The following is a 16,438-nucleotide window of genomic DNA, read 5'->3' on the forward strand; positions in this document are numbered from 1 at the left end:
GAGTGGATGCTGCAGCAGCTGCCAGGAAGACAAAACAATAATGGCGTCTATTAGTCAGCTGATGAACACTTTCTCTAGGATTTCTCGACCCTCGGTGTACAGACACAAAGGTTTGTCTTTATATTGATGAAACTTTATATTTGAAGTTAATACATATAGAATTTTAGAGTTGGATATTATGTAAACGTTAACTAGGGGACGTACAAGCAACTAGTTATGGTGATCGGTATTTGTTCATATTAACCGGAGGTTAGAAACTCGAAATATTCCAAGGAAGCTGATCATTCTTATTGATTTTTAGTGGGGTTCATAGTAATTAAGTTTATTCAAGTATACACAAAAACAACATATGTGTAGAGAACCTGGGATAACCCAAAAAAGTCAAAGTGACTTATTTCCATTGAGGTTCTTTTAATACATTATTATACTATAAAGGAGATAATATCTTATTATTATACTATAAAGTAGATATACTAGGAATAAGGTAAAATGTTATTTATATTTACATGTGTGTTAGCAAAAATATAAAAAAAATGATTCTCCTGCCCATAATGCTCTGCATACAAGGGGCTTTTGGCATGTACACCCAATCACTGTATTTCTTTGTACAACTATGTATCATGTTCAATTAAAAAATAAATAAATTTGTCGCTACATTCATTAGGTACCTTTTGGCACTGTTCTTGAACTGGTTCATGCTATGACTGGCTTTGACATGTACAGGCAATCTGTTCCATTCCTTTATTGCTGTACAATAAAAGGTATTTGAAACCTGGACACTGACTGTGGGTACTACTGTACAATACTACTGTACAAAGTTGTGTTCTCTCTCCCTACTTGACAAAATTGGCAGCAAGATATTCTGGACAATGTTGGTGTACAATTTTATAAATTTGATTAAACTTGAATTGTTTTACTCTGTCTTCAACATTCAGCCTATCTAATTGTTGTAATTTATCCTGGCCTACATGTTCTCTTGGACTCAGGTCCAGGATAAATCTTACCATCTTGTTCTGGGTGATTTGCAGTCTATCTTTCAGTTTTTTGTCAGGGCAAAGTACCATGAAGAGCAAGTGTAGTCCATATGACATTGTATAAGGGCTGGACATAGGGTTCTGCTGTAAAGTGTCATATGGACTACGCTTGCTCTTCATGGTACTCTGCCTTGACAAAAAACTGAAAGATAGACTGCAAATCACCCAAAACAGAATGGTAAGATTCATCTCTTAATCTTTTACCCATAATGTGTCCCGTAGCTCGATTGGTAGTGCACTCAGCTCACACTGAGGTCTGTGGTTTGATCGCCGGTACAGCTACTTACCTTCCACCCATGGAAGGTGAGGCCTACCATGGGTTAAGATAAGATACGATTTTGGGCTATCCTGGGTAGCTAACCCCGGAGGGTTAGCCACTCAGGAAGAAAGGCAGGCAGTGTGTCATTGAGGAACTGTTTCTTATTTCAGTTCTTATTTCTTTCAGTTCTTATTTCAGTTCCTGATCAGCCGGGCTGTGGCTCGTACGTTGGTTTGTGTGCAGCCAGCAGCAACAGCCTGGTTGATCAGGCTCTGATCCACCAGGAGGCCTGGTCACAGACCGGGCCGCGGGGACGTTGACCCCCGGAACTCTCTCCAGGTAAACTCCAGGTAAACTCCATTGGGGTCCTCAATCATATACCCCAGAATGCAACCCACAACAGTGAATTAACACCCAGGTACCTATTTGCAATATGAACAGGACACCATGTGTAAGGAAATGCGTTAAGTGTTTCCACCCTGCCAGAAATTGAACCCGGACCCTCAGCATGTGAAGTGAGAGTTTTACCATCCAGGCCATGGGTTCAAGCCCCACCAGTTTCATGATTTGTTTGCTGTTATTACAATTTCGTGAGTTCTGATAGCTAAGCAAGTTAGTGGTAATGAACCATTTACATGTTTGTTTGGTTACAATCTTAATGAGACATTTATGCAGACATGAATTAGTCACACAAACATTATAGTGTAACTTATATTTGGCATTGAATTACATATATTATCTTATATTTTATTAAGGTATGGCTAGACTTAAATAAGTTTGAGTGGTTATGAGTTATTTGCAATTAGTCATTGCATATATTAAAATTTATTCATATGACTAATGAAACATCACAATATGGAGTTACAGCCTCAAAAACATTTAGGTATCTTCTTTCAACAAACCGGCTGTATCCCAATGAGGCAGGGTGGACCAAAAAGAAAAACAAAAGTTTCTCTTTCCAACTTTAGTAATATATACAGGAGAAGGGGTTACTAGCCCCATGCCTCCAGCATTTTAGTCACCTCTTATGACACATGCGTTATGCTTACAAAGGAAGAATTTTCTTCCACTTCCTCATGGAGATGAGGAAATAAACAAGAACTAGGAAGAAAATAGAAGAAAACGCAGAGGGGTGTGTACTCAGCTATTTGTGGTTGCAAGGGTCGAGACTCAGCTCCTGGCCTTGCCTCTTCGCTGATCGCTACGAGGTCCTCTTTCCCCCTGCTCCACGAGTTTTATCATACCTCGTCTTAAAACTTATGTATGGTTCCTGCCTCCACTACATCACTTCCCAGACTATTCCACTTTCTGACAACTCTGTGATTGAAGAAATATTTCCTAACATCCCTTTGACTCATCTGAGTCTTCAACTTCCAATTGTGACCCCTTGTTTCTGTGTCCCATCTCAGGAACATCTTGTCTCTGTTCACCTTATCTATTCCTCGCAGTATTTTGTATGTCATTATCATGTCACCCCTGATCCTCCTGTCCTCAGGTGTTGTCAGGCTGATTTCCCTTAACCTTTCTTCGTAGAACATTCCCCTTAGCTCTGGAACTAGCCTTGTTGCAAACCTTTGCACTTTCTCTAATTTCTTGACATGCTTGACCAGGTGTGGGTTCGAAACTGGTGCTGCACACTCCAGTATGGGCCTGACATACACGGTGTACAGAATCTTGAATGATTCCTTACTGAGGTATTGGAATGTTATTCTCAGGTTTGCCAGGCACCCATGTGCTGCAGCAGTTATCTGGTTGATGTGTGCTTCCGAAGACGTGCTCGGTGCTGTTAGTACTGTATTTTATACTATAAGGTTTAGGATAAACACTGTACAACACAAACTGTTGTTTATTTCCCAGAAATTTGGCATACAAAACATTGTCGTAAATCGAGTGGTCGTATGTCGAGCAGGTCGTAAGTCAGATGGTAGGTGTACATATATCTATCTATCCACTCAGTTGCTGTATAGCCCTTGTGGCTTAGCGCTTCTTTTTTTGATTATAATAATAATATCCACTCAGTTTTATATTTTTCTTTTCAGGATGGATATCTCATCCACAGAATTTCATAAAGCCATGTGTCTCCTCTGTTCACTACTCTTCAGTTTTGGCTGAACTCCCAGAGACTCATGAAATGTTAAGAAAAACTTGTAGAGATTTTGCTGAAGCAGAGTTACAGCCCATGGCAGGAAAGTTTGATAAGGAGGGTGTCTTCCCAAAGCAACAGGTATTATATAAGAAGTGATAATTAGGTATCACATTAATCATAAATGAAAGTACAGTTGACCCTTGAACAACATGGGTTTGAACTACATGGGTCCATAAAAATGATATACATAATGTAAAAATAATAATAATATCATTATTATTATTATATGGAACAAAATAGAATGACTGAGAGTGTGTAAATTTGTAGTGGAGGGAAGGCAGGGTAGGGGTTGGCCTAGGAAAGTTTGGAGGGAAGGGGTAAAGGAGATTTTCTGTGCAAGGGGTTTGAACTTTCAGCAAGCATGTGTGTGTGTGTTTAAATAGGAGTGAATGGAGACTAATGGTTTTTAGAACTTGCTGTTGGAGTGTGAGCAAGGTAACATTTATGAAGGGATTCAGGGAAACCAGTTAGCTGGACTTGAGTCCTGGAAATGGGAAGTACAATGCCTGCACTTCAGGATATTGGATTGGTTTAGGATATTGGAGGAACATCTAAATTGTCATATCTGAGCACTTCTGCAAAGACAGTGATTATGTATGAATGATGGTGAAAGTGTTAAATGATGATGAAATTTTTTTCTTTCTTTTGGGTCACCCTACCTTGGTGGGAAACGGCCGAGATGTTAAAAAAAAAGTAGTTTACCATTGAAAAATTTTGTATACTGGTATTCATGTAGTAGGTAATGATGCATAAAAAATTATTAATTAAAGGTGATTAAAGTGCTTGAAACAAGGATCTAATTACCCCTTTTCTTGCAGTAGATAATTAGGCATTTTGGAGGAGGGTTTTGTGAACATGTTCTTGCTTGTGGTGCAAGCTGAAAGCCACTATATTGTTCATATAATGAATTCTTGGAAACTCAGTGTTCTAGTACCAAGTGAAACAAAAGTTAAAAGGAATAGAGGAATTTAAATGGGAAAATAATAGAGTTCATTTAATGCCTGAGTTACAGGTGTGGAAATGTACTGTTGAGTGAATAGTTATTTACGTATAAATGCTTTGGTTAATTAAAAATTGTTAGTTGAAATATTTGTAAATGTTCTTTGGGTGGTTAGCTTTCTGTGGAAAAAATCACATAAATAACTCAAAGATGGAAATTATAAAAAAAGGCAAGTTGTAGTTACATTTAAAAATATGCATTTTCACATAAGAGTTACAAATGCTTGAATGTCTTGTCATCCTATCATATAGCGTACTGTGTTGCTGATTATTCCTGAGTGTAAGCACTTCAAATTTAAAGAATTTTTTTTTTTTTTTTAAATGAACAGCTTATTGTATCACATCAAAATTTCTTGGCATAGTAATCCTTTGTTACAGGTAAAAACCATGGGAGAATTAGGTTTGATGGCCTTAGTAGTACCAGAAGAGTATGGTGGGACTGGTATGGATTATTTGGCTTATGCTATTGCCATGGAAGAAATTAGCAGGTAAAAATAATTTTACAATTTTAAGTTATTGCATTCTTTTGATATTACTCTTTTAATTTTTTTTTTACATCTTGTGAGAAACATCATTGGTTTGTCCGATACCTAGATTATAACTTCACAGCATTGCATGCTTTTTCAGTCTCAAACCCATTCTGTCTGTTCAGACTATTTCTATTTCATTGTCATCTTGAAAATTTGTCTTCCTGTATTTTGTCTTTTGCACATTTCTTGTCTATGATTCAAACAATTTCCATTTAATCTTGCTGCTTTGTTGATTTTTATACAAAATTAATATTTCTATTTTTTGTAATAATGACACTCGCTCTGATATTTGACTTGTACTATTAATTTTCCTAAGTTTTAGGAAGAAAATGTGATAGAATGATTATATCAAGCCCATATTTTTTAAATCTCTTAATGGTTAGACATCAGTGTCAAGCCTGGTAAAATTCTTGCAGTTTAGAGAACCGTGTTTGAATTAAATTTCTACCAGTTTTGTATTCACACTTCAGACTATCCCAGTTCATAGATCTTTGCCAAACATACAATACTTACCTTTATCTTTGATATACCTTTGAAGAATTTCGAGAGTATATCTAGTCTCTGAGCCCGGCCATGGGCCAGGCTCGTCTGGTGCTCGCCAGGTCAACCAGGCTGTTGCTGCTGGAGGCCCGCTGCCCCACATATCCATCACAGCCTGGTTGATCTGGCACCTGGTGAAGATACTTGTCTAGTTTCCTCTTGAAGGCTTCAACACTTGTTCCAGCAGTGTTTCTGATATCTTCTGGTAAGATGTTGAAAAGTCTGGGACCCCGGATGTTGATACAGTGTTCCCTTATTGTCCCCACCGCACCCCTGCTCCTCATTGGGTTTATTTTACACTTCCTCCCATATCTCTCACTCCAGTATCTTATGGCAGTGTGCAGATTTGGGAACAAGCCCTCGAGTACCTTCCAGGTACATATTATCATGTACCTCTCTCTCCTCCGCTCCAGTGAGTACATGTTCAAGACTTGCAGGCGTTCCCAGTAATTTAGGTGCTTTACTGGCTCAATGTGAGCCGTAAACGATCTCTGTATTTGTTCCAGCTCCGATATTTCTCCTGCCCTGAATGAGGCCGTCAGCACTGAGCAATATTCTAAGTGAGGGAGCACTTGGCTGCAGAAAAAGTATGGTGATATGTGTAGTACATACATAGACACTTTTTTTTTTTTCAACATATCGACCATCTCCCACAACTTCTGTGTGGAGCAAGCAGTGATTTCAGGCTTTACTTTAAGTTTAATCTCCTTTTATAGATTGAGTCATTGTTCACAATGTTTGTGGCTGCCTGTTCTGTGAGTGTGAAGAGATGAAGAAACTTCTTTGTGGTCACCAGATCTTTTGTGGGTTTGCTACTTTTTTTTTTTTTTCTTCTGCACTGTCTTTCAAATATAATTCCTTGGCAATCAGCTTACTTTTGAAATCACTTTCTTCTAATTGATCAAATCTTTCCTCTTCAAGGGCATTTACTAAGTTCTAGAGTTTGTCATGTTAAGAGGTGCAACTCAAGCAAAAATGCACCAAAACCTGTGAAGTCATGGACACATTTAGGTCTCACCTTTATATTGGTGATCTTCACTTCATCCCATGTGTTCTTAATGTCCTGGATGTAGCTTCACCCCAATTTACAGTGTTTGATTATTTGAACCATCAGTGACTCAGTGTGCTTTAGAGGTAATAGTGTTCAAATGTTAAAATAACAAAAAAAAAAGGCACAATACCATGACTGGAACGATACACAAATAACCCGCACATAAAAGAGAGAAGCTTACGACGACATTTCGGTCCGACTTGGACCATTTACAAAGTCACACTAACCAGAAGAGGAGCAGGACGGCTATATATAGGCAGGAAGAGGTGGTGGTAGTAGTAGTACAAGAATGTTCTGATCCAATTATTATAGTGTAGATTTTCAAAATGTAACTTGTGATCAGGTAGGTGTGTTGTTGACCAGAAGTAGTGCTTGGAATATTTTGTTCTTTACATTTTAGAAGCACTAACCTTTGGTCTTAATCCACCATTTTTTTTCCTTAGTGTACTGGTATCATGTTCTTCTTTAGATTTTTTGAGCATGCATAATCCTAATGTGGTAAATCAGAAAGTATCAAGTTTACCCTTGAGATGTCTGTTCACATTGTCACAAAAAAACAAAGTCTTTTAAATCTAGATGTTGTCTTCTCCTTGGAAGTAAAGGCTTTGCATATTATATCCTTTCGGAGCAACATCTCGTCAGCATTAAACACCTACTGTTAACAGTGTTTACCCATGAACCACTATCACTGCCTTTAAATCATCTGGAAACTTTGTAGCAGCATCATGATCTGCATTAGCAGTCTGTTATGTGAATTTGTTATGAATGTTTTGGCATTTCCTAAGCCTGTCAGACCACCCATTTCCTACACCATCCTTTGCACCATCTGATCTGCCTTCATGCTTTAGATGATTGTGTAATTGTTGTTCCTTTCCTCAGATAATTAACCACTCTCTTATTCATTTAGCTATTGACTTCAATCTGTTCTATCAGCAAGAGTTTCATCTCTTCCACAAGGGGTTATCTACTTATTTTTGCCACCTTTGCAGCCAGTGGTGTAGTGTTGGACATGTGCCTTTATGCTGCTGTGATATCTATTATGTACCTTCTGTTGATTCATCAATCCTACATACAATACAATACATACACAATAGCAAATGTTTCCTTACAAAATGCTTAAAGTAGAGCACTTTCTATGCTCAATTCTTTAAACCTTCTTGGGATAGAAAAGCAGCACAGTGAATTGAGGTAGACATTATATACACAAACTCAGTTAACCCTTAAATGGCCCAAACGTATATATACGTTTTTTCAACATCTGAAAGTATGTAAAAAAATGTAGATCTTTTTTTTTTTTGTTTTACATGTGAAAACGTGTAAAAAAAACTTTTATCTTCATTTTTTTTTTATATTTGAAAATGTGTAAAAAAAAGTAGATCTACTTTTGTAGCACTACGAATTTGAACGTCGATCTGTTTGGACCGTTTAAGGGTTAAATGTTCAGTCAATAGCAGCATAATATATTATGTAAAACACTAAATTGATAGCTGAAAACAGTTAATAGATTTTCCATAAAGGCTCACTAATACAGCACCTGCTAAGCATTACACATCAGGTACAAAGACTCACACTTGTATATATTAGTATCTTGTGTAGGAAACATAATGTATTTGCATGTTTAACCCTTTGACTGTTTCAGGGCCCTCTCTGAAACTGTCATTCTAAAGTCGCCAAATATTCGAAAAAAAAAAATATTTTTTCTTATGAAAATGTTAGGAATATTTTTACTAGTGTTTTAAGCCTAAAAAAAAATTTTTGCCATCAGTACTTACCGAGATATAGAGCCGCAAAGTTTGCAGAAATTGACGTGCGTACGGCAACAGCGGCGACTGCCGCCCACCCGGTATTCTTTTATTTACTCTAATTCAAAGGTTTCTTGCATTTTTCAATATTTTTCTTTTCCAGGTAACTTATGTGGCCTGTGAGACCAATGTAAGGTGCATTGTTCAAATATACACTCATTATTTACAACACAATAACAGAACAAACTTTATCACTATTAGTTTGTGTATACACTTTGTTTACACAAACAAACAATACAAAACAATGTTTATTACTATTGTTCCATAATATATATACATATGTACACTCACTAACCACGTTCCTAGAACTGCTGCAGCTTGTGGAACTCTTTGAAACATGGGTATATGCAGAGGGGCACTTCACACTCCTCACACATAAAACGAGTGTCTCTGCGTGTTTGTGGGCGTTTTGTGGTATGCATACATACATAACACCTCTTCTGAGCATTTTTCTTGGCAGTAGTAGGAGGCAGTTGTATGGGGTAGTGATCACCAGGCCTCAAACGAGATGACGTCTGTGGGCGCTGGTCTATTGCAGGAGTTGCTCCTTTGTACTTTGCAATTATTTGTCTGATTACTGACAGGCAAAATTCACCATATTTTGGTGTTTTGTTGGTCTTCAACTTGTATATGTTATAAGCATTTAGCATAGAGATATCAACAAGATGGAAAAAAAGTTTGATATACCACTTATAACTCTTGCGTACACAGTCTGCAAACCCAATCTGCATGTCACATTTGTCCACTAAGCGCATATTGAGGTTGTAGTCCATGACAGCTGCAGGCTTTAGAATGGGTTCATTGGTCTCTCTGTTGTCCCTGCCACTGGGTACCATTTCGTTTGTGTGAACTGATGTCAACAATGTGACATCACGTTTGTCATGCCACCGAAATGCCATGATGTCATTGGCAGCAAAGGCTTGCACCTCACCTCTGCGAGTGCCAGCGTCGAACCTTGGCATATGTTTGCGATTACCACGCACTGTGCCACACACGTCTGTCAAGTTCACTCGCAAGAAATCACTGAGTAAGGGGCTTGTGTACCAGTTATCAGTAAATAACATATGCCCCTTACCAAGATATGGTTCCATCATTGTTCGAACCACATCACCAGAGATACCCAATAACTTCATGGTATCTCTCAAAGTATTACTGCCAGTGTACACAATAATATCTAAAACAAGACCACTTCTGCAATCACACAGTACAAATAGCTTTATACCAAAGCGTTTCCTCTTGCTTGGTATATATTGCTTGAATGAGAGTCTTCCTTTGAATAAAATCAAGGACTCATCAATAACAAGCTTCCTGAAGGGATAAAAATACATGCAGCACTTTTGTTTCAGGTACATAAACACATTTCTTATCTTATATAACCTGTCGCTTCTGTCAGGCCTGGTTTTGTCTGAAAAGTGTAACATACGCAACAGTATCAGGAAACGATTGACACCTATAATGTCACTAAAACCTGGAGTTGAAATCAGGCGATCTGTTGTCCAGTATGTGGTGACAGTGTGCTTATACACATGTGGCATAAGCATTATTGTGGCAAAAAACAGGTACATCTCTGCCACAGTTGTCTCCTTCCACTTGTGTAGCCGTGATTTTGGTGAGAGAATTGTATTTGCCATGGTGTATTCACAGTATGTGTTGGTTTCCCTGACAATGATGTCCATCAGGGGTTCATCGAAGAATAACTCAAAGCAGTCCAGTTCACTGGCATTGTTCCCAAGTGGACAAGATGGCTTTATTCCACTTTGTGTTTCATCAAAGTCATGGGGACTGGGAACAAACTCGTCACCGTCCTGCCAATCCCAGATGCGGTCTGCTGGTGGGGTCTGGATATTGTACTGTGGTTGTGGCTGTGGTTGTGGCTGTGCAGGTTGTGGTGGTGCAGGTTGTGGCAGTGTGGGGTAGGGTGAGGCTGGTTGTTCTGCTGAGTCAGCCGCGTGGCTAGTAGCGTGGCCCGGTGATGGTGCCACATGGGCCGTGCCACCCTCACTATCACCACCACTGCCTCCTCCCTCACTGTCACCATTCATACCCATCGTTACAATATCGTCATCTTCACTATCAGGTCGTGGTGTTGGGCCACGGGATGTGCTCCCAGAGTTTCTCCTTCCCCTTGGAACAACATATGAAACACTACCAGACCGCATGCTACGTCGAACATACTGGCGCTTCACTGGGGAATATTCACTCTCACTGTCACTAGAACTGCTTTCAATGACCTTGAAATCACTATCACTATCACTATCACTGCTATCATCAGGGTGTTGTACACGACCAAATAGTTTCCTCTTTCGTCCTGGTACAGGCGAACGTGAACGTGAACAAGCCGGCACAGCACCAGAGGTCGAAGGTTGTGGGTCATCTGGGTTTTCGTCACTATTTACGTTATCCTGGGCACTTTTTTCGGTAACACTCACTTGAAAACCCTTGAATTCACTGTCACTGACACTTTCATCGCTGTTAGAGCTATCACTTGGGAACAAAAGACCTCCAATCCACCGAGGAGTGAGGAACTTCTTACCGAGAGGCATGGTGAAAATGGACTGACAACATGGCGTTCCCACAATGCACCGCTAGGTCCCAGATTTTTTTCACAGGGTGCACACCGACCACTGAGACCCATTCTCTCCCGTGTAGGCCTATCAGGCCTTTGGCGCTCGATTTGAAGCCGCTAGAATTTGTGCGTATAAATACGTCAGAAACATTGGCTCGTAAGACGTATTTATACGTCGGAAACAGTCAAAGGGTTAATATAATGAAAAAGAATTTATGCAGAGGTAATCCTCACAATAACAGAACACAGAGGTACTGGACTATTCCTACAGCATTTTCAAAATACGTACAGCATTTCCTCGTTTAGTGACGTACTCGCTTACCAACGACTCGGACTTACAACGGGCTCTCTGACTAGTATGCATACCTGAATAATGTATATTACAGCTGATTTTCTATATTCTGTTTATTACTATATACAGTACAATACTGTATAAACATTTAAAAATACAGTGGACCCCCACCTTACGAACGCATTGCATTACGTTAGATCCACCATACGAAGCATTTGAATGCAAAATTTTTGCCTCGCCTCACGATAAAAAACTCGCCTTATGTAATTTGTCCGGGACACGTCCCACGTGTGGCCTCAGCAGCAGTGTTTACAAGCCAGCCAGTGCGGTCGCATCCACACATACATTCGGTACATTTCACCTTATCCCAGTGTTTTTTGTGCTTGTAACTGCAAAATAAGTCACCATGGGCCCCAAGAAAGCTTCTAATGCCAACCCTGTGGTAAAAAGGGTGAGAATTAGTATGGAAATTAACCCTTTGAGGGTCGACAGGCCCTCTCCGAAACTCGTTCTCAGGGTCGGCCAAATTTAAAAAAAAAAAATTATTTTCTCTTATGAAAAGATAGAGAATCTTTTCCCGATCATAAAGACACCAAAAGTTTGAAATTTGATAGAAAACTTACGGAATTATGCTCTCGCAAAGTTAGCGGTCTCGGCGATGTTTACGCATCGGCGATTTTGCCCAATTTTGAGCCCCATTTTTGGCCAATTTCACTGTACTAGTCGACAAAAAACATGAATATTTCGCTAGAACTCCATTTTTTCTATCGAATGGATGCAAGAAACCACTCATTTATGAAATTCAACTATCCAGTACAGTGGTCAGAATTTAGCAATTTTGCCAATTTCACACAAATTTCAAAAGATGCCAATTTCGGAATAGGGTCCAGAATAAACAAGAAAGACATTCCTGGCACTAAAATGACATTTCCTCTAGTCATTAGTCATGTCTCAAGTCCCCTCTTATATTCTTTTGCTTTTCACTTTGAATTTTTATTTTCACAAAAAATATAAGATTTACTGTTATGCAGACTACTGCATTAGTGTAAAAAATGGTATAAATATTATTGGTGCACTTGTGAAAGAATATTAGACTCACCAGTTGACGTGTATTGCACGCTTGGCACGATTTGTTTACTTTTGAAGTTTGGTAAAAATCGAACATTTCTGCTACTTTGAGCTCAATTTCAAGGCACCTTTCTTTGTAAAACCAGTCAAAATCATCTCAATTTCTGTAATATGTCTTCCATTCTATAAAATGAGACCAAGAAAACTAGAATACAACAATAAATACCATATGAAAATACACTGCAAAGTCGCTGATTTATTCAAAAAAAATGGTCAAAGTTTTTTTTTTCTCATTATGCACTGTGTGCTGCAGAATTTTTTTTAGACTGTGCACACTGACCACATAGACCCATTCTTTCATATGAAGGCCTACCAGCTTTCTTCCACTAGATTTGAGGCCGTTAGAATTTATGAGTACAGTGGACCCCCGCATAACGATGGCATCACATAGCGATTTTTCCGCATAACGATTACTTTTATCGCAAAATTTTTGCCGCGCATACCGATTAAAAACCCGCTTACCGATTTTCGTCCGAGACGCGTCCAATGTGCCCTCAGCCAGCCTCACATGTGCCGCCCCGTCCCATTGTTTACCAGCCAGCCTCCGCGGTAACATCCAAGCATACACTCGGAATATTTCGTATTATTACAGTATTTTCGGTGCTGTTTCTGGAAAATAAGTGACCATGGGCCCCAAGAAAGCTTCTAGTGCCAACCCTGTGGTAAAAAGGGTGAGAATTAGTATGGAAATTAAGAAAGATTTTGAAGGGTTTGGGGCTAACCCTGAGAAGCCTATGCCAGTTGTGGAATCCATTGTGCCTACTTCAAAGATTAAGGAAATGTGTGCACAGTGGGTTGAACTGCAAACCTTTATAGATGAAAATCACCCTGACACAGCTGTTGCAAGCTGTGCTGGTGACTATTTCAATGACAATGTTGTGGCCCATTTTAGACAAATCGTAAAGGAACGGGAGGTACAGAGCTCTATGGACAGATTTGTTGTGCTACAGAGGTCCAGTGACTCTCAAGCTGGTCCTAGTGGCATTAAAAGAAGAAGGGAAGTAACCCCGGAAAAGGACTTGCTACCTCAAGTCGTAATGGAAGGGGATTCCCCTTCTAAACAGTAAGATTTTGAAGGGTTTGGGGCTAACCCTGAGAAACCTATGCCAGTTGTGGAATCCATTGTGCCTACTTCAAAGATTAAGTAAATGTGTGCAAAGTGGGTTGAAGTGCAAACCTTTTTGGATGAAAATCACCCTAACACGGCTATTGCAAGCCTTGCTGGTGACTATCACATTGACAATGTTGTGGCCCATTTTAGGCAAATCTTAAAGGAACGGGAGGTGCAGACCTCTATGGACAGATTTGTTGTGCGACAGAGGTCCAGTACCTCAAGCTGGTCCTAGTGGCATTAAAAGAAGGGAAGTAACCCCAGAAAAGGACTTGCTACCTCAAGTCCTAATGGAAGGGGATTCCCCTTCTAAACAATAACTTCCACACATTCCCCTCCTCCCATCCCATCAATCATCACCAGATCTTCAATAAAGGTAAGTGTCATGTATTCTCTTCTTAGTAGAGTAGTAATTTTGCATGTCTTCTGCATTTTGTGTGTATTAAAATTAATATTTCATGTGTTAAAAAAAAAAATTCCATACTTTGGGGTGTCTTGCATGGATTACTTTGATTTCCATTATTTCTTATGGGGAAAATTAATTTGCCTTACGATAATTTCGGCTTACGATGAGCTCTCAGAAACGGACTAATATCGTAAGGCGGGGGTCCACTGTATACTAAAAATGTTATAAATGGTGCAAAGGTAACATAAAAACAATATCAGAGATGGTTGACACAAACTCACTACCATTATAGTATGCTCCTCATTTTGCAATGAATTTGTTTACCAATGTGATCTTAGGAATGGAACTCCATCATTAAGTAAGGAGAGGCTGTACTCTGTATTATAAAAAGACTTCCTTCCAGAGGTTGTGCAACTGCTGGGGTCATAATGAGTGTCAACAACTCTCTCTATATGGGTCCACTGCTAGGATTTGGAAGTGACAAGCAAAAGGAAGAGTGGATCACACCCTTTACAACAGGAGAACGCGTTGGATGTTTTGCCCTTTCTGAACCCGGTCTGTTATTTCTTATCAATTTGAAAATTATTTTAGATTTTGACAGAAAAGTTCTTATATTTTTTTTTTTTTTTTGGTAGCATTTTATTTTTATTTTTCACTACAGCAAATCATTCTAAATTATTTTAACACTTTAACTTCATTTTCTTTGTTTTCATTTATGTATAAGTGGTCTCTGTAGTCCCGCTATGCACAATATACTGTATCTAAATTCATATCTATTGCCAAGTTGTATTTTCATTTAAGTTTATATTTCAAATTCATTTTAGGTAATGGTAGTGATGCAGGTGCTGCATCAACTGTGGGTAAAGAAGATGGTGATAGTTTTATCTTGAATGGCACCAAGGCTTGGATCACTAATGGTTATGAATCTGAGGCAGCGATTGTCTTTGCTACAACAGATAAGGCTAAAAAGCACAAAGGAATATCTGCATTTATAGTCCCCAAACCCACAAAGGGTAAGTTAATCTGTGTATATGCCAGTTATTTGGGCTGCATTGAGGGATTTTGCAATAGATTTGCTCAACATAAAAGTTAGAAAATATATAATTCCTTTTAATATTTTTTCATCCAAAGCTTATTTTACATGTAGTTGTATTATACATTACATTTACAGTATTATTCTGATTCAAGCTGATCATTAGTAGCAAAGTTATATGGAATGAGTAATAGGGGGTGGGAAAGAGACAAGGCGAGGAGGGAGAATGAAAATTATTTATTTCTATAAGATTATACAGTAAAAGTCTGATGAAATGAACCCCATCAAGCAGATGTCAGTTAAAATGGACAAAAAAATCTGGCCAGACAAAGGATCAACATGTATGCTATGATCCTTGTCAGTTTAGTGCTTAGTTTTGATTGTAATTATAATAATCAGCATGTACATTTTATGAGGTGTCTGATTAAAATAGCCATGAAATGGACCAAATCCGCTATATAAAATGGCTATCCAGTCTGGTTGTGCATTCTCTAAAATGGACTAACTGTTTAACCACAAGTTTGTATAGTCAAGGGTTCATCCTGGATGCATCCAATTTCATTACTCATGGACAGCAGGGCCAGTGACTGCCCATGTAAATGTGTTCTTGTCTGCACATGCACTCACACTCATTTTATCTCCAATTTCCCCTGGATTTACTGTTTTTAATAATTTTATTGAAGTACTGTGTACAGTGTTATTAACAATGGCTTCTAAAGCAAGTGATGGTGCCTAGAAGAAGCATGTGACCTTAACTGTTCAGAAGAAACTTGAATGAATAAGGAAGCTGGAGGCTAGGGTTTCAGTGACCTGGGTGTGTAAGGAATATGGTGCAGCAAAACAGTGTCTGACATTCACAGAAGCAAGGAAAAGCTTTCACAATATGCCATGAAGCACAGTGTAGATGCTAGCCTAAAAGACTTTTCAGTTAGTACTGGTAAGTATATGGAAATTGCCCAAGATACAAGGGTTGAGACAGCATTGTAGAAACAGTTTGCTCAACAGCATGCTGCTGATGTTAATGTTGGTTCTCTTGAATATCAGTTTTCCAGATAAATTAAGCTGGATTCATTCTTTAACCCTTAACAGTCAAACCATTGATATATGCTATACTACTAGTGTTCATGACAGATCAATACACTATTTTTCCTGCCTTCACTTTGGCCTGATGGGCGTGAGAGGCTTAGACATGAGAGAATGGGTCTGCACACTCAATGTGTGTAATATTAAAAAATTGGGGACCCTGCAGCACCACATGGGAGCACCAGTTTGTTTCAGCACCATCTAGGATCAATATCACACTCTTTCATATAAACACACACTTATTCAAGGAAAGTGACATAGAACCCAAGTTTAGTGGATTTGAGATGGATTGGCCTCGAATTATCAAAAAAATATTGAAAATATCGGTGATAACCTGTATGACCCTCAGCCCACCACATCTGGGGTGGCCAGCATTACTACTCAAAGGCTATGATGTAAGCGAAAATTAACAATTTCCCATAGTTTTGTTGATGGTGAAAATGATACCAGAAACGACG

At 38.9% G+C, this 16,438-nt stretch overlaps 1 protein-coding gene across 2 annotated transcripts in view; it reads left to right on the plus strand.

Annotated features, from left to right (window-relative positions):
* LOC128695850 (short-chain specific acyl-CoA dehydrogenase, mitochondrial) overlaps positions 1-16,438 on the plus strand; it is a 48,416-nt gene continuing 31,978 nt past the window's right edge. For both annotated transcript variants that reach the window (XM_053786742.2, XM_070084789.1), the window contains exons 1-5: positions 1-110; positions 3,333-3,517; positions 4,817-4,926; positions 14,268-14,419; positions 14,689-14,877. In XM_053786742.2, coding sequence (XP_053642717.2) covers positions 41-110; positions 3,333-3,517; positions 4,817-4,926; positions 14,268-14,419; positions 14,689-14,877 — 706 coding nt within the window. In that variant the 5' untranslated portion in view covers positions 1-40. The remainder of the gene's footprint in view (positions 111-3,332; positions 3,518-4,816; positions 4,927-14,267; positions 14,420-14,688; positions 14,878-16,438) is intronic.

Source organism: Cherax quadricarinatus, chromosome 14, assembly GCF_038502225.1.
Source record: "Cherax quadricarinatus isolate ZL_2023a chromosome 14, ASM3850222v1, whole genome shotgun sequence".
Classification (NCBI taxonomy): Eukaryota; Metazoa; Arthropoda; class Malacostraca; order Decapoda; family Parastacidae; genus Cherax; species Cherax quadricarinatus.